The 18,112-nt window shown below is 36.1% G+C and overlaps 2 protein-coding genes and 1 long non-coding RNA gene across 3 annotated transcripts; all 3 read right to left on the reverse strand.

Annotated features, from left to right (window-relative positions):
* Positions 1-12,575: 12,575 nt before the first annotated feature.
* Positions 12,576-14,468, reverse strand: LOC138338236 (uncharacterized). Its single transcript, XR_011211677.1, has 3 exons — positions 14,374-14,468; positions 13,764-13,810; positions 12,576-13,060 (listed from the first exon to the last, which is right to left on the reverse strand). It is a non-coding gene; the product is annotated as an uncharacterized lncRNA (long non-coding RNA).
* Positions 14,469-14,995: 527 nt separating this feature from the next.
* On the reverse strand, positions 14,996-15,604 carry LOC138338424 (uncharacterized). The gene is made up of 2 exons (XM_069289382.1): positions 15,491-15,604; positions 14,996-15,379 (listed from the first exon to the last, which is right to left on the reverse strand). The coding sequence occupies exons 1-2, from the start codon at positions 15,602-15,604 to the stop codon at positions 14,996-14,998; spliced, it is 498 nt and encodes a 165-aa protein (XP_069145483.1).
* Positions 15,605-16,096: 492 nt separating this feature from the next.
* On the reverse strand, positions 16,097-16,507 carry LOC138338425 (uncharacterized). The gene has a single exon (XM_069289383.1). The coding sequence runs from the start codon at positions 16,505-16,507 to the stop codon at positions 16,097-16,099; it is 411 nt and encodes a 136-aa protein (XP_069145484.1).
* Between the last annotated feature and the right edge of the window lie 1,605 nt (positions 16,508-18,112).

The raw sequence follows: 18,112 nt of genomic DNA on the forward strand, positions 1-18,112 counted from the left end.
CCTCCCTAACCCCCTTAATATTGTTAATCCTAATACTGGCTTAGTTGTTGTTAATAAAACTGCTGGTGTAGCTGTTGGAGGTGTGGATGGAAGTGGTCAGGAGAAACATAGAACTAATCATTCTAGAAGTGATAAAGTAAAGGGTAAAATTGATGATCAAGGGTCCTTGAATCATAAAGTACCCCCTGATAAGCACAATTTTTCTGATTTTCAACAGGCTAGTATTAAAAAAAGTAATCCTAACTTGTCTATCACTGGTAATGATCCAAGTAGTCATCGTGATATTGATGAGTACAAGGAACCAAACTCTGAGGATGAGTATGATATTGATACTCAACCCTTAGGGGATGGTAGGAATCCAGGGGTAGAGATAGGTACTTCTTACAAAATTCAAGCAGGCCCTTTGTTAAACACTTCTAATGTTGATGATATTAGAAAAATAACTGGTAATCAGGGTCTATCACCAAGAGGAAGGAAGTTTCTAAAATCAAATAAAAATTCTAGTATTAATAGGCCTAATACTAGAGCTAGAAGTAGAGGTGTTTGACTTTGATGATTAAGATGCTTTGTTGGAATGCTAGGAGCTTTAATACTTTTGGTGACCTGGAAAGATTGATTAATCTTAGAAAGATCCATAACTTGTCAATGTTGGCTATTTTAGAACCTTTTTCTAACAATTCTCAATTAGACTCTTATAGAATGCAGTTGCTCATGAATCATGTCTAAAGAAACCCAAATAACAAAATTTGGTTATTTTGGTCTACAGAAGTAACTTGTAATATTCTTGAAAGTGATCAACAACACATTACATGTAAGGTTAGACATGAGAATTACAGTGAGAAATTTCTTATGAGCTTTGTATATGATAAGTGTAAAGAGCAGTTGAGGAAACCTCTTTGGGAGAGTATGTTGAAGTGGTCTGAAACTAGCTATCCTTGGTGTATCATTGGGGATTTCAATGATATATCTTCTGCTAATGAGAAATTGGGTGGTAGAGAGTATTATATCAATAAAAGTTTGACTTCATTAGCATTATTAAAGCCTGTGGTTTGGTTGATATGGGTTATAGTGGTCAGAATTATACATGGTGTAATCATAGGAAGGATGGTGCAAGGATTTGGAAGAGGTTGGACGGGGGAATGACTAATGATAAATTGCTTGAATCAATGCCTCAATCCAATATACTCATCTTCCATCAGTAGGATCTGATCACTGTCCTTTACTGATGGAAATAAGTGATAATCAGGCCAATGTTATTAAATATTTTATGTTTCTTAATTATTGGACTGATAGTAATACATTCTTACCAACTGTTGAGAAGTGCTGCAAAAAGAAAGAGTTTGGAAATCCTATATGGTTTTTACATGCAAAATTGAGGAGACTAACTAAAACATTAAGAATTTGGTCAAAACAGGAATATGGAGATGTTTTTAAAAAAGTTAAACCGTATGAAGAAGAGGTGAAAAAGGCTGAAGAGGATATGATTATGGATAATAGTTCAGAAAACAATGAGAAGTTGAATGTTGCTAATGCTTATTACATCAAGTACTTGAAATTGGAATATTAGATCCTTCAGCAGAAAACTCAATTACATTGGTTAAAAGAGGGTGATGCAAATTCTAAGTATTTCCATGTAGTGATTAGAGGCAAAAGAAAAAGAATGGTCATTAATAAAATTATGGATGAAAGTGGGGCTTGGATTCAGGGTGAAGAGAATATTGCCAAAGAAACATGTGATTATTATAAAGAGATCTTTACTGCTAAGAATGACAAGATAAAGGAAGAGACTCTACAATGTATTAATCATGATCACTCAAGAACAAAATGATGATTTAGACAGGATTCCTACAGAAGATGAATTGAGAAGGATTATTATGAGTATGAATCATACCTCTGCCCCTGGACCTGATGGATTTGGAGGAAAATTTTATCAAGTATTTTTTGATATTATTAAAGACGATCTTATGGCTGCTGGTAATTCTTTCTTTAATGGGAATATTATGCCTAGATATATGACTCATGCTTGCCTTATTTTATTGCCTAAGGTTGATCACCCTAACAAATTAAAGGAGTTTAGACCTATCAGCCTTAGTAATTTTTCTAATAAGATCATTTCAAAGATTATGAGTAATAGATTGTCAACAGTCTTACCTTCTTTGGTATCACATAATCAATCGTGTTTTGTCAAAGGAAGGAGCATATCTGAGAACATTATGTTGTCTCAATAAATTATACATGGCATCAAATTACCCAAAGAAGGCAATAATGTTGTGATCAAACTTGATATGGTTAAAGCCTATGACAGAGTTTCTTGGGCATATACCTGTATAGTTTTAAGAAAGATGGGCTTCAGTGAAGTGTTTATTGACAGAGTTTGGAGGATTATGTCTAATAATTGGTATTCTGTGGTTATTAATGGAAAGAGACATGGATTTTTTCAGTCTAAGAGAGGACTTAATCAAGGTGATCCCTTGTCTCTAGCTCTATTTATTTTAGGGACTGAAGTCCTTTCTAGACAACTAAACCTTCTCTACCAACATCATCTGTATAGAGGATTCCATATGGTAAGTAAAGGGCATCAAGTTAATCATCTTAGTTCTGCAGATGACATAATTATCCTTACTTCCACTGATAGTAACTCTCTTCATCTTATAATGAAGACTATTGAAGACTATGAGGGTATATCTGGTCAGAAAGTGAACAAAGATAAGAGCTTCTTTATGGTAACATCCAACACTAGTCAGGTTATTATAGAAGAAATTGAGAGGGCTACTAGTTTTGGTAGGAAGAACAGTCCTATCAATTATCTGGGATGTCCATTATATATTGGAGGGTAAAGAATTATCTATTATTCTATGGTTGTTGAAAAAGTAATCAAAAGAATTACTGGATGGCAAACAAAGATTCTAAATTTTGGAGGCAAAGCCACTTTGGTTAAGCATGTCTTGCAATCCATTCCTATTCATACACTAGCAGCTATTTCTCCTCCCAAGACTACTCTAAAATGTATTAAGAAGGTAGTTGCTGATTTCTTCTGGGGAAATGACAAGGATGGGAAGAAATACCATTGGTCATCTTGGGAAAATATGGCATACCCTACTAGTGAAGGAGGTATTAGTGTAAGATTATTAGAGGATGTATGTACAACTTTCCAATTCAAACAATGGTGGGAATTTAGAACCAAAAAGACCTTGTGGAGTCAATTCTTAAAGGCCAAGTATTGTCAAAGAGCCAATCCTGTGGCTAAAAAGTATGATTCTGGGGATTCTATTGTATGGAGATACTTAACTAGAAACAGGAATAAAGTTGAACCTCTTATTAAATGGCATATTCATTCTGGGAGTTGCAGCTTCTGGTGGGATAATTGGATAGACAATGATACTCTTGCATATCACTGTGATCATCTTTCAAGTTTAAATAATAGAATAGTAGCTGACTTTTTAATAGATGGTAAATGAAATGAGAGGTTGCTTAGACAGCATGTACCTCCATTATTTATTCCTAATATTCTTCAGACAAACTTCAATTATCAAGAAGGAAAAGAAGACTCAGCCTAGGAAGTTATTAGGAAGAAAAGAAGTCATGATCCTATTAACAATATATTTGGCATAAACTTATTCAATTCAAAATAGCCTTCTTTATTTGTAGAGCTTTAAAGGAAAAATTACCTACTAATGAGGCACTGCAGAGATTTGGAAGTGATTCTGCAGATTGTTATTGTTGCTATAACAAAGGCAAAGATAATATCAATCACATATTGCTAACTGGTAATTTGTCCAAACATATATGGAAGAATCATGCATCTACAGTTGGAGCAGGTCATGTTAATACAAATATGAGAAGTCAGCTATTATATTGGAGGAGTCTGCCAACTCACAATGAGGTACACAAATTGCTTATTCATATTGTACCTAACATTATTTGTTGGAATTTATGGAATAATAGGTGTGCTGTCAAATATGGAAGTAAAAGCTCTAGCATATATGGAGTACAATATGGCATTTTCAAAGATACTATGCAAATTATCAAAATGGAATTCCCTAACATACATTGGAAGTCAAGTTGGAGCAATTTGATCAACTTAGTGGATCAATGTCAGCAACAATATAAGATACTCTTGGTAAGTTGGAACAAACTAGAAATAGGCACTTACAAATTAAATACAAATGATAGTTCTCTACAAAACACTGGTAAGATTGGAGGAGGTTGAATATTAAGGGATCATCAAGGTAAAATTATTTATGCTTTTGATGTATCTTTTGGCTTTGGTACTAACAATATTTCAGAGTTAAAGGCAACATTATATGGGCTGGAGTGGTGTGAACAACATGGATACAAAAACTTTTTATTGGAAGTGGATTCAGAACTGCTGTCAAAATGGATCAACAACAGAATATACATTCCTTGGAAATGCAAACAAGCTGTTCAACACATTCGACAAATAGTCAAAAAATTTAATCAATTTCAATGTCATCACATTTAGAGAGAAGCAAACAACACATCAGATTTGCTAGCCAAATGGAGTCACACTCTCGAGATACCTCAACACTTCTACACTTCTCATCAAGTAATGGGAACAATTAGAGGAAGCTACTTATTGGAAAAGATGGGCATCCAAAATTTTAGGAGAAGGAAAATCAAAAGAATCAAGTATCCACCATAGAAGGAATTCAAGGAAATTTTATCTTTGTAGAACATCAAATGAAATTTAAACATATCTTTGGCTTGTAATAGTTAGATGTGTTTTACCTTTTTTTATTTTAATGTAAAGGGGAGAGTCTCCCTTATTCAAGCATTATTAGAAATTGTATTAGGAGAGGAGTCCTCTCTAGGATTTACTTTCTTTAATATGCACCTTATTGTATGAAAGTTAATTGACTAATCTTAGAAGAGAAGTCAATTTTAACCACGAAACTTTAGAAGGTAAGGTGTATGTCCCCCTTCATGTAAATTTGTTTTTATATATGTTAAGACCTGGGGGTGATGCTAAGCCCCTGACCCACCTCAAGGGTCGTTCAACTAAAAAAAGAAAAACCCTAAACCCTAAACCCCAATCCCAAAAAAACAAAAGAACTCTCTTTATTGGAAAAAATTCCCTCTTTAAAAAGTGTTCAAGATTCGCTCATAATTAGCAACTGAGAATCCATTCGCGTGAATTTAATAATGAAGACAGATAATTGATTTAATAAACCGGACACAAGTGTAACAACCCGGTAATTACTATGTGAAGTAATGCCTAAACGTACCTAGAATTCATAGATTAAACCGGGTTCACACAGCTTGATGCGCGTGAAACCAGACCTCAGAACCTATGCACCAGCCAAGCCAACCAACTTGGTGAGTTAGTTTAGTTAGGCAAGGTTGGGTCCAGTCATGTAGGGTACCCGAATATTAATATCACCTGAATGAGACTTAACCGGACTTGAAAGGGGTAATCTTAGGTTTGGAGGGTCTATGGGTAACAAGGTATTTTCCAGGTTAAGGGTAGTATTGTAATTACCCTATGTATTTAATTAAGTAATTAATTAATGTAATTAGGGGACGGTTTGGGTCGGGTCGACCCCATTTGACCCGGTTCCTGAGTTGGGCTTCACCCCGGGTTCGATCCTTGGTGGAAGCAATATTAAGTTGAATTAATTGGTATTTAATTATCTGATTTAAGTAAGGGCATATTAGTCATTTCATTTAAGCGTTAGAAAATTAGAATTTTAATTTAAATGACAAAGAATCCTAGTTTGACTAAGTTTTTACCTAAAACTCCTACTCCTAAACATACTTTCACATATCTCCACTCTCATTCTCACCTCTCTCCACTCTCATTCACACGCTTCATCTTCAGTAAAAGATCAAAATCAAAAGTTTATCACTCTTGAAGAACTTGTACGCGAAAACTCAAAAGAAAAGCTAAACTAAAAATGAAAAGCAAAAACATATTTTTCGACGGGTTACGCGTGAGGTTTCGATGGTGAAGCATTGTTATCGTGGGAGTTTGCAGCGCATTGAATCATGTTTGAAACGGTGTTGAACGATAAAAAAGTTAAAGGTTTCTTCCACTTGATCCCTTTCCCAAGAGACCCTTAGGATTCAGTCGTATTCTAGTTCGAAAACTAGAAATGTTTCCCCTTTTTATGGCTCTGTCACTAGCTCTCATTAATTGTTGTAGGTTGGGTATGTTTGCTGGTAGAATTTAGGGATGTAACGTGTTTTCTTGATGATTATTTTCATGTATGTATGCACGGATTTATGTGATTGTTAAGTATATCTTTTCCAAAATTATGTGAAAATGAGATGTTAAATCCTTGCGTTTTTGTATGCAATTACTTGTACAAATTGTGATGTTCATGGGGGGGGGGGGTGATGTTGATGAATTGAGTGAAAACTCTTGGTAAAATGTAACAACAAAAAATGCACATAATAATGTGCGAAATATCCAGTGAATTGCCTAAGAATCGAACGTATAAATGTTGAGAAAAGGTGGACCGAAAATCTGGTAATTTGGTCTCGGCATAAGCAGCATTGAGGATTTCGATTTCCAAAAAAAATTAAAATGTGTGAGGTCATCCGGTATTGAACCCGAGACCTCACCATATTTAAGCCGCTGAAAATTCAATAATAAAAATGAGGTAAGGGGGATTCAAAAATGACATAAGGCTCAAGTGAAGAAATGAAAGAGGGAAAAATAAATAAAATGAGGAGTGTGGGGATAGAACCCACAACCTCTCGGATCGGTGAAGAAATATGCAGAATAATTATAGAAAAGTAAAAATGAGGTTGTGGGGGATCGATCCCACTCCCTCTCGGCCTCAAACGATAAAGGAATAAAAGAAAAAAAAGAAGTGTAGGCATTGGGGCTCAACCTCGGGTCCCCAAGACGAAATTTTAAATAAAAAATTAATATAAGACTAAGTGTTGCTCAAGGGATTTTAAATCGGGTTTCCTTTCCCAATCTCGTACTGATATATAAGTCTTACGTGAATAATAATTAATGAATGCCGCCTATAGGAATCAAACTCTAGACATTGGCTACTTTTAAGATGCATAAGTCTTGTACCAGATAATCTTGGGTGAGTACAAGTCACTTAGAAGAATTATGGGCGAAGGCTCATAAATTGTACGTATGGTGTGATGAAATGATGTAACCCTAGGAGGGTTAAGTAAGAGTGTAAAACACACTAAAAGGCCAAGTGCATTGGCATGTGACGAAATGAACATTCATGTAATGGGGTGAGTAATTATGAAGAGCTAATATGCTAATGTTAATGAATGTGGTGACAACTTGATAAGAAGCTAATATGAAAGATGAGATTAATCTCAAATGATCCTAATAAGTGTTACCAAAAACAGTCGTACTCACCTATGAGACTGTAAAACTAATAAAGAGACCAGTCTCTAAGAAACACTCTTATTAAAGTAATGAGATTAAATGCACACTTAATACTAATGATGTGATGAGAAATCATCTAATGAGCAATGATTCCCTCATGCTAGAAGCCAACTTCTATGATGTGTGAGATGAATGTAATTAAACTTTATACGGAGCACCGATAGGCTAGCTATGAGTCGCGATTCCTTCTTTCAGGAAGGCCGAGGTTCATGTACGTCTCATGAGATAAGAGTCTGTTTAGGGGGGTATGAATGTCCTTATATCTCTTAGTCTTTAACCTATGCTTCCAACATAGGTTTCTCACAGGGTTCATTTCCCTATATACGCTAGCATGTTTTGGTTTCACTTTGGCTAGTGATTCCATCTCTTTTTTGGTGTGGGGTAGACATTGGACATGAAGCTCACATGATCTAGGTCGGTTAAAGTTAAATTGACCAAAGAAAGAATGAGGTCAGCCTCATGTAATGCACACAATGAAATGAATGATACCAAGAGTGTTTGGATAGGATAATCAAGAGGTAAACTAGACTCTACTAATGACAATAGGTCATTCTTGGTCATCGCACAGTGAACCCTATGAGAGTCCTAAACAACATCATATGTATATAAATGGATGAAAATGAAGTACATATGAATGAATGAATCAGACTTAGTGTTTGCTAAAGAAGGCTCCCTAGTTGATGTCCCATATGTTGAGCCCTCATTTGGGAAGTCCTAATGTTAAGTCTGTGATACCAAGGTTTCACAGCATAAAAACAAAAGATATGTGATATATGTATGTGCTAAATGAAATGTGCTATGTGGTGTGTGCAATATGAAAAGAATGATGATGCATGTTACTCTCATAGCATGACTTTCCTAATCTTATTTGGCAAGTCCAACTGACTTGGCTTTCTATAACTCATATCTTAGGAGCGATCTCTTCTTAATCATGCATGTCTTTGGTGCGTACTTGCATACACACATACTTAGTACAAGTATGCACTAATTCCATACAACCCTCTACTTTTAGGTGCAAGTGCAGGTAGACGATAGAGGTTACGAGACTACGTTGAAGCTATACAGACGTGGAGAATTAATCCAGACTTGGTAGGCCCTCATGATTTCGAGGATGTTTATCTCTTATATTCTAGCTTATACGTAGGCATGAGCTAGTGGAGGATGTTCCACTAGTGTTTCTTTCTTACTTATTTTCAGACGTCGTATTGGCACTTTTGACAACTTTATATTAATGTAGTTATGAACTATTTCCTTTATTTGAATATCTTATTATTAGATGGTTGCTGTGAACTGATGTGATATAATATGCAAGTCTATGTATACTTCAAAGCAGACAACAATTTTAGATTTTCCGCTAAAATTAACCTATACGATGAAATGATGACGTATGTAGGATTGTCTGCGACCTCCGAGAGATTAATGACGCCGGTTTCGGCAAGGGTCTAGACCCCGGTCATGACAACACGGCAATTGAATTGCACTATGAATCAACAATCTCTACATTTTGAATTGGGTTCAGAATCAACTCACGCTGCATCTCAGATGGGGTACAAAGAATGTTTTGTGGAATCAGTACAAAAATCTGGTGAAAAGGTCGATGATAATCGGAATCGTGATGATATTTCTCTGAATCAAGGTCAAAAATCAAATTCTTCTCTAAATTGCAATGAAATCGATGTGAATCACGGTCTTCAACATACTAATTCAGTTGTGGGAAGATCAAAATCAAGGGAAGGGATAACGCCGCCTGAGAATAACGGTCTAAAACATTCAGATTCAGCTGCGCAAAGTTCATAATTAATGGAAGAGATACATGCATCGGAAAATAGAGAGGAAAATTGATCTATCTTGAATAAGAATCAAAGGGAAAATGTGGGTGGGTTTTATTCCCCTGTTCTTGAGGATCAATCTGCAAAAAATCCAATGAAAGCTGATAATACAGGGCAAACTATTGACCAAGAACATCTACAGGGGAACGAAGCAGATCATCTTGTTGGTCGAGAATCATTCAATAAGTCAAAACCACAAAGAATAGCTACTACTCATCCAGGTCAATATACTCTATCTACATTTACTACTAATGTTGGTCATGTTTTGAAAATTAATTCTTGATATTCTAAGGATTTAGGTGTGCGAGATAACAGGCTGAATGAAACTAACTATGAAACACATATTCCTAAAATTCTTATGAATTTTGATCGAAATGTGACTAAGGCTGCTACTGATAGAATAGAACAAAATCCTGTTAGTGTTGCTAATTTTCCAGAACCTGCACCATATACTGTTATACAAAGATAGGTTTAGATTCAACAAGTCAAAAAATGGAATTTGTATTGATCTTAGTGAACAAAAAATCACTATTAAACAAGGGCTTCCTGTTGTTCTCTATGTGAAGGAAGAAATAGTTAAAGATTTGGCTTCTTCTTTCATGTTCACTTTAATTGGTAAATTTGTAAACACAATGCCTAGAGTTGAACTTATTAGGAAGAATTTTATTCTTCAAACTCAACTACCTGGAGGAGTTAAAATAGCCCACTTCAATTCTAGACCTGTTTATATTGATCTTGATAATGAGTTAGATTACAATATGGTGTGGACTAAACAAAGGATGACTATAGTTGGACAAGTTATGAGAATACAGGCTTGGACACACAACTTTAAGCCAGCTGAAGAAACTCATCTTGTGGAATATGGATTTCTTTGCCTGAACTACCATGGCATTGCTATAATAAACAATTCATTACCAGTTTGCTATCACCTATAGGAAGAGTCATGCATTTAGATTCCGCTTCTATTAATAAAACTAGGGATAGTCAAGCTCGAGTTAAAGTTCAAGTATATCATACAAAGATAGACCTCCTCATATTTGGATGGGATATATTGGGGATGATATCACTGATTGGAGGTGGCAAAAATTGAATATGATAACATTTCTGATTATTGCTTTTACTGTAAACATCAAGGACATAAGAAAACTAATTGTATAATCAAATGAAGGGATGAAGATAACAAAAGAAGGAAAGAGATGGAAAAAATAAAACAAAAATAGGCAATGTTACTAAAGAAATGCAGGTACTTGAGTCCAACCAAGCAGGCAGAATGGAGGATGATAGTAATCAGAGTACTATCCCAAGAGAACAACAACAAAGACAGGTTCATCAATAAGAACCATGGCAGACGCAAAGGAGGAAAAATGCTAATCAACACCAACAAATGGCAAGTACACAAAAATGTATAAACATTATTACCACTAAAAATACTTACATATATTTGGAAGTGAAGGAACAACCATTAAGTACTGAAGAATTGGAGAGACATACTGTTCAGACTTCAAGTGGAGCTAAAAACGAATATCAACAACAAAAACATACAGTAATGGAAAGAAGGAATAGTACCAGAGAGCAGGTTGCAAAACAACACCTGGGGGAAATTCATGTTATCAGAAGGGATGCTGAACTCACCAGAGATAAAAATCTAGCACAGAGAGTTGATATTACTCACTCAGGTATTGACTCAATGCTCCCAACCCCTACACACATTACTAAATGTACTATTGGCAATGTTGGTATAGTTGATGGAGGCGAGGTTGGAACTGGTTAGGAGAAAATAGATAGTGAGGTCAGGTTATCCAAAGGAAAAGGCAAGATGGACCAAGTAGATGAGAATGTTGGTCAACACATTAAAATTGAATATAATGAACCACCTGATAAACATAGTAACAATAAAGCACAATTAAGAGTAAGTAAAAAGAAAAGAGAGGCAATTAAGAAAAAAACAGCATAAAGAAAAAGGTCATGACTTTGTAGAAATAGAAAAGTATAATGACTTGAATATGGGGAACCCAACTTTGAGGAAGGTTATGTTGAAGATACTCAATCCTTAGAGGAGGGTGATTAGTTAGATTAAGAAATTAATTTAGAACAAGAACCTCAAAGTTGACCTATGCTACACAGTAATAATCCTGAAGAGGTTCAAGAAGTTACTGGAAAGCATTGATTGTCTCCTAGAGGCAGAAAACTATCTAGAAATATAAATGGTAGAGTCAACAGACCACATACTAGGGTAGGAGTAGAGGTGATTGATTATTAGAGCCATATGTTGGAATGCTAAGAGTATAAACACTCTTAGTGCTTTGGAAATGTTGCAAAACCTTAAAAACATCATAATTTAACTATGATTTCTGTTTTAGAACCTTTTGCAAATCAATCACAGATTATACTCTTTATGAGCCAATTACAGATGGATCATTCTCATTGCAATGTAAACAATAAAATTTGGTTGTTTTGGTCTTGTGATGTAACTTGTAAATTGGTGGAAGTGCATGATGAACACATTACTTGTGAAATTAATCATTTAGACTGTACATATATGTTTCTTGTTACTTATGTGTATGATAAATGTAAAGACTATTTAAGGAGTCCTTTATGGGATAAAATGTTACATTATGCTGATACTATTTTTTTCGGTGTGTGGTTGGTGATTTCAATGTTATTTCGTCTACTAATGAAAAAGTTGGAGGTAGGATATATAACATGAATAAGAGTTCTGAATTCATTAGTATTATTGAAGCATGTGGTTTAGTATATATAGGTTACTATGGGCATCCGTTTACTTGGTGTAATCAAAGAGGAGCTAGAATTTGAAAAAAAAATAGATAGAGCTATGGTAAATGACAAGTGGTTAGATAAAATGTCTCAAACTACTCTCAATCATTTACCATCAGTTTGATCTGATCACTGCCCTTGAATCCTTGAAATGAGTACTAGATCAGAACATGTAATCAAATAGTTTAAATCCCTTAAATATTGAACTGGAAATTCTTCTTTTTCAGCTTGTGGAAAATTACTGGAAAACAAAAGCAACTGGTAACCCTATGTGAATTTTTCATACTAAAATGAAGACACTTTCTACTACTTTAAGTGTTTGGTTAGGGAATGATTTTGGAAATATTTTTGCAAAGATAAAAGAGTATGAGGATTTAGTAAAGGATGCTGAAGAAAATCTGCCTAATGCTAATAATAAAGACAATAAGGCTAAATTGCATAGTATTAATGCAGAACATATAAGGCATTTAAAAATTGAGCATTCCCTGTGTCACGACCCAAATCGATGGGCCGTGACTAGTGCCCGTTTTGGACACTTACATACAAACCTGCTAAGTATAACCAACTGAAACTATGACTATATGGAATTTACTCAAATCAAGACAACCCCAACGCCATATATATATATATATATATATATATATATATATACAAACATAGTGGACCTGTCTCATAAGGAGTCATAACCATTCAACCGTAACAACATATGCGAGCCGACAAGGCCGCCACTATGAAAAGCATAATAGCATACGCAAGCCGACAAGGCTGCCACTACACAATACACAATGATGTACGCAGCCGACAAGGCTGCCCCTGTACAAGCGGACATCCCAAACAAACCATGTCAAGACCATTATCCAAAACATATATATATACAACCCACATAATGACTACAGACCTCTAAGAGTATAGTAGTGAAACTCGACGGGATAGGGCCCCGCCATACCCATAGACAAGCAAAAGACTACACAAAAATTATGTACCAAAACGACTAGGCTCCGGAACAATGGAGCTCTCCCAATCAGCAGAGTAAAATCCTAGGCGGGAGGATCATCGAACTGTACGTCTACACCTGCGGGCATGAAACGCTGCCCCCCGAGGAAAGGGGGGGTCAGTACGGACAACAAACTGAGTATGTAAAGCATAAGGTAAAGATGACAGGATACCAACATGGTAAATCGAAACAAAATATCACTACACATGTAACCTTTTAAGTGAAAATCATGCATATCTTTAACATATAAGGTGCCCAACGTCCCTAGTAATGGGCTAGGAAAAATAATCATCACATCATCTCCGTCATCATCACCAATCATACATATAATATACATACCCGGACCTCTAGTGAGGGACTCGGTGACATATGTAAGAAACTCCGCACGAACATTACCTGTCCCGGGACTCGGTGAAATGATAAATGACTCTATGCACGAGCAGAATATTATGAGCAACCATATGCAATTAAAATCATTTCTTATAACTCAATAGAACAATCAACGTGAACCAGCAGGGAGTATTACCAATGATTAACGTTTTATCAAGATTATGAACCTTTAATACGATATGGAAACATAAAATCTCAATGACTTTATGAAGTACTACCATAGATATAAGAAATCATTAAGCCTTAGACATAGCCGATATATAGAGGAATAGTTGTGGAAGCATGAATATATGTCACCTAGACGCTCTAGAAGTAAGTATCAAACCTGTCTGTTATTCACTCATTTTTAAAAGTCATGCAAAACAAAGAAAGAAGGGGTAGCGTTACATACCGTATAGTCGAGCCGCACGTCCAATATTTACTTCTCAAGCTATTAATCTATAACAAGCAATAATCGTGCCGCAATTAGATAAACGACGCGCTTTACTACTTATTGTAAGCTAGATAATAATCTAACAAAAATTCGGTAGCACTTCCCCTAATTTCCTTACTTCATCCCAATCCGACAACAACCCACATTATCCACAGCAATACCAATAACACATATAACCCAACGAATCATATTAAATAGCCCCCTCCCTCAAAATAGTTCCGTCTCGGCAACCATAGTAACGAAACAACGACACACCGAGCTGTAACTCATTTTATAATTCGCAACACATCTACCTTATCATATTCATCCTTTGGAGTATATACCCATAATCACATTTAACATATACATAACGCCAAAAAAGAATTTTCCCGCAGTTTGCTTTAATCAAAACATCCCAAGCACCAACACGACACCACTAATAATTCGAATATGGTTTCCGTTCATACTTAGCACATTAAGTAACTAAAAAAACATCCTAAGCTACTGGTCACGCCCCCTTCTTAACATTAATGGCTAATTAACAAAGGCATTTTAAGGATTTAACACACCAAACAAAGAGATTACTAACAAAATTCTTTGCAGCTGCTGCGCAAGAGTTGCATGATTGGTTTTCTCCATTTCCATGGCTGCCTAAACCAAGAGGTGAAGAAGATGATATGTTGCAATGCATTTCACAGCTCATTTATAATATGAAGTGGAGGCAGCCCCCCTCTACACGTGTCCCACTAACGCCAGCTCCCAATCTGATCACTTTTTAATTTGCCTTCAGTTGTGGAGCCCACTAGATTAATTTAATCCTAATCAGCCACTAATTAATCCCTCACTTAAAGTTAATGGCACTTACATGAACCAAATCATACTTAACAACACATTTGTAATTAACATCCTTGCCTAATATTTCTTTAATCACTTGGAACTTAAAATAAAATCTCAATCCCCGGACATACATCTACAAGTTCATGACGCGCACTACGTATAAAAATACGAGGCATAACATCCTTCCCCCCTTAGGAACATTCGTCCTCAAATGTTAAGTTAGCGTCTCACAAAAAAAGGTTCCAGCGAGGTCTCTCTAACAATTATACTTATCAACAAAGATGCCTCACAGAGTCACAACTTACTACATAACCTCGTTTATCAATCAATATAGTCAATCTAGGAATTGAATTACCTGCAGGTACGGGGAACAACTAAGGATACTTAGTGTTCATTTTGTCTTCCGCTTCCCAAGTCATCTCCTCCCTATTATTATTTTTCCACGACACTTTGACGGAAGCCACATCCTTAGTATGTAACCTTCTAACCAGGCGATCAAGTATAGTTATGGGTTTCTCCTCATATGACAACTCCTCTGTTACCTGAACATCATCTACAGGAAATACACTAGAAGGATCACCAATAAATTTATGTAGCATCGATACATGGAAGACTGGATGTACCGCCTCCAAATTAGATGGTAGATCCAACTCATAGGCAACCTTGCCTATCCTATGAACAATCTGATAAGGCCCAATGTATCTCGGACAGAGCTTTCCCTTCCTGCCGAATCTCATCACACCCTTCATGGGTGATACCTTTAGGAATACACAATCACAAATCTGAAACTCCAAATCTCGACGCCGATTATGTGCGTATGACTTCTGTCGACTCTTGGCTTCTAATAATCTTTATTGAATAAGCTTCACCTTGTCAAGAGCATACTGAATCATATCTGGGCCTATTAACTTAGTCTCGCCAACATCAAACCAACCAATAGGTGACCTGCACTTCCTCCCATATAAGGCCTCGTACGGTGCCATTTGGATACTAGAATGGTAGCTATTATTATAGGAAAACTTAATAAGCGGCAAGTGGTAATTCCAGCTACCTTTAAAGTCAATAATACAGGCCCGCAACACATCTTCTAATGTCTAAATAGTACGCTCAGCCTGCCCATCAGTCTGACAGTGAAATGTTGTGCTAAGGTTCACTTGTACCCCCAATCCCTTCTGAAACGATCTCCAAAAGTTGGCTGTAAATTGAGCTCCTCTGTCTGATATAATGGATGTGGGAACCCCATGAAGTCTCACTATCTCCCTGACATACAATCTCGCATAATCTTCAGCCGAATAAGTAGTCCTGACTTGAAGAAAATGGGCCGATTTCGTCAGCCTATCTACAATAACCCATATAGAGTAATACTTCCGTTGAGTGTGAGGTAAGCCTGTAATGAAGTCCATATTAATCCTCTCCCATTTCCAAGTCGAGATCTCTATCTCCTGTAATAATCCACCAGGCTTTTGATGTTTGATCTAAACTTGTTGACAATTCGGGCATTGAGCAACAAACTCCGCTATATCCTTTTTCATGCCATCCCACCAGTATAAGCATCTAAGATCATGATACATTTTCGTTGACCGTGGGTGAATAGAATAACGGGCAGAGTGTGCCTCTCCCATAACTTGCCTTCGTAGCCCAGTAATATCGGGTACACACAATCTGCCTTCATATCGTAACACTCCGTCAGGTGTAACCTTAAATGTGGTCTTTTCTTTTTGAAGAGCTGCATCTCTATACTGTGAAAGAATAGGGTCCTCGTATTGGTGTCTCTTTACCTCATCTATGATTGAGGACTCAGCAATCTCTCGAGTAGAAACTCCACTATCTTCTGAATTAGCCAGACGGACTCCAAGGCTAGATAGCCGCTGAATCTCCCGAACCATCTCCCTCCTTTATGGTTGTACATCTGTCAAGCTACCCATGGACTTACGGCTAAGAGCATCTACTACAACATTTGCTTTCCCTAGATGATATAAAATGTCAACATCATAATCCTTTAGCAACTCTAACCACCACCTCTGTCGTAAGTTCAGCTCCTTATATAGAGAGTTTATACTTATCTCATAGTTCTTGAACTATGTTGCCCCCATAGGAAGACTAGCTGGTGGATCCACAAAAAGCTACATTTTTGTTTGGTTTTACTTTGGCTGGTAGACCACCTTCCATCGGTGTAAGGTTTGATTGCACGGATTCCATACTTATATCTTGTAGTCTAGGTCGGTTTAGGTAAGTGTTCCCTAAACTAAAATGAATTAATGAAGTAGCAACCAACTAAGGTGACGTAAAAGGTTTGACTTAGCCTAGGTAGGGGTATAGGACTATACCTATGCCTTTCAGTAGTTTGCCTTGAAGGAAGCTTTAGGAGGTTATTCTTATGTATGTATATGATCATGAATGTAAATGATATGCATATGGTTATCTTACATGTTAATGAGACTATGTGATGTTGATTACTCATATGAACATGTATTTGGTCTATATTGCTAAACTATGATATTATGTACTCTTAATGTTTCATTATGTGAAGTTAGACATTGGTTATGGTTCTTGTTAGGTTTACTTGATTATGTAAGGTTAGGGGGATTTGCTTAGTCTTTGTACAAGTGGACTTAACAGAGGGTCATGAGTAATGATTTTGGTTTGTTATAATGTGATGAACTCTTATTCATGAATATAGATATTATAACTTGATGATAGAGTTGCTTTGACTATGTATTCAAATTATATGATATGCATGTTGACTTAACTAGATTTAGCATTGTTGATCTTGTGATGTACATGCTTATGCCTTAATGGATATGTCTTATTGATTGGTATGATCTTCTTGTATGTGCATAAACGTTTTTCAAGGAAAGTTCATAATTTAATGAAATGTCCCTTTTTTGCATGATTTGAGATTATATGTGCATGTGGTCTCATACTTAGTACAAGTGGTGTACTAACCTCAATTTCTTCCTTTTCCCCAACTTTTTAGGTTAGGGTCATTGAAGGGCTTCGAGACGACTTTGAAGAAAGCTTGAGAATTCTCATTCATCCAAGTTGAGTAGGTCCTCACTTTCTGATGGCAATGCCACCATCAAGTTATTGAAGTTGTTTTAGATTTAAGACTATTATGTTTATTCCTTTTCATTTTGAGTACTAAGCATTTATAGCCTATAAATTTCAATGAATGGGCTAGGCCTCTTATTAGATGGTTATGAGATGAGATGTCTATTTGAGACTATGTTATATTCTATATCTCTTTGTAGAATAAAAGTAGAAGACCGAGTAACCTTCATATATGAAGGGTCTATATATACTCGATATAATTATATTACGTGTATGTAGATGTCTCTAAACCTCAACTCAGAAGTAATGAAAAGTTGTGAATTTTTGCTAATTTTGACCTATGAATTTGATGAAGTAATATAAAAGGCTTAGTCATCATCCTCAATGAGGACGACGATGCCGGTTACGTTGGGAAGATGCTCCCCCGATGTGATTTATGA

The sequence above is a fragment of the Solanum lycopersicum genome, chromosome 9, assembly GCF_036512215.1.
Source record: "Solanum lycopersicum chromosome 9, SLM_r2.1".
In the NCBI taxonomy this organism is placed as follows: domain Eukaryota; kingdom Viridiplantae; phylum Streptophyta; class Magnoliopsida; order Solanales; family Solanaceae; genus Solanum; species Solanum lycopersicum.

Coding starts and splice junctions, on each gene's coding strand:
- LOC138338425 (XM_069289383.1), bottom strand. CDS start 16,507: ATGGTTCGGGAGATTCAGCGGCTATCTAGCCTTGGAGTCCGTCTGGCT.
- LOC138338424 (XM_069289382.1), bottom strand. CDS start 15,604: ATGGCACCGTACGAGGCCTTATATGGGAGGAAGTGCAGGTCACCTATT. Junction 15,380..15,490: donor TTCAGTATGCTCTTGACAAG/GTGAAGCTTATT, acceptor GTATTCCTAAAG/GTATCACCCATGAAGGGTGT.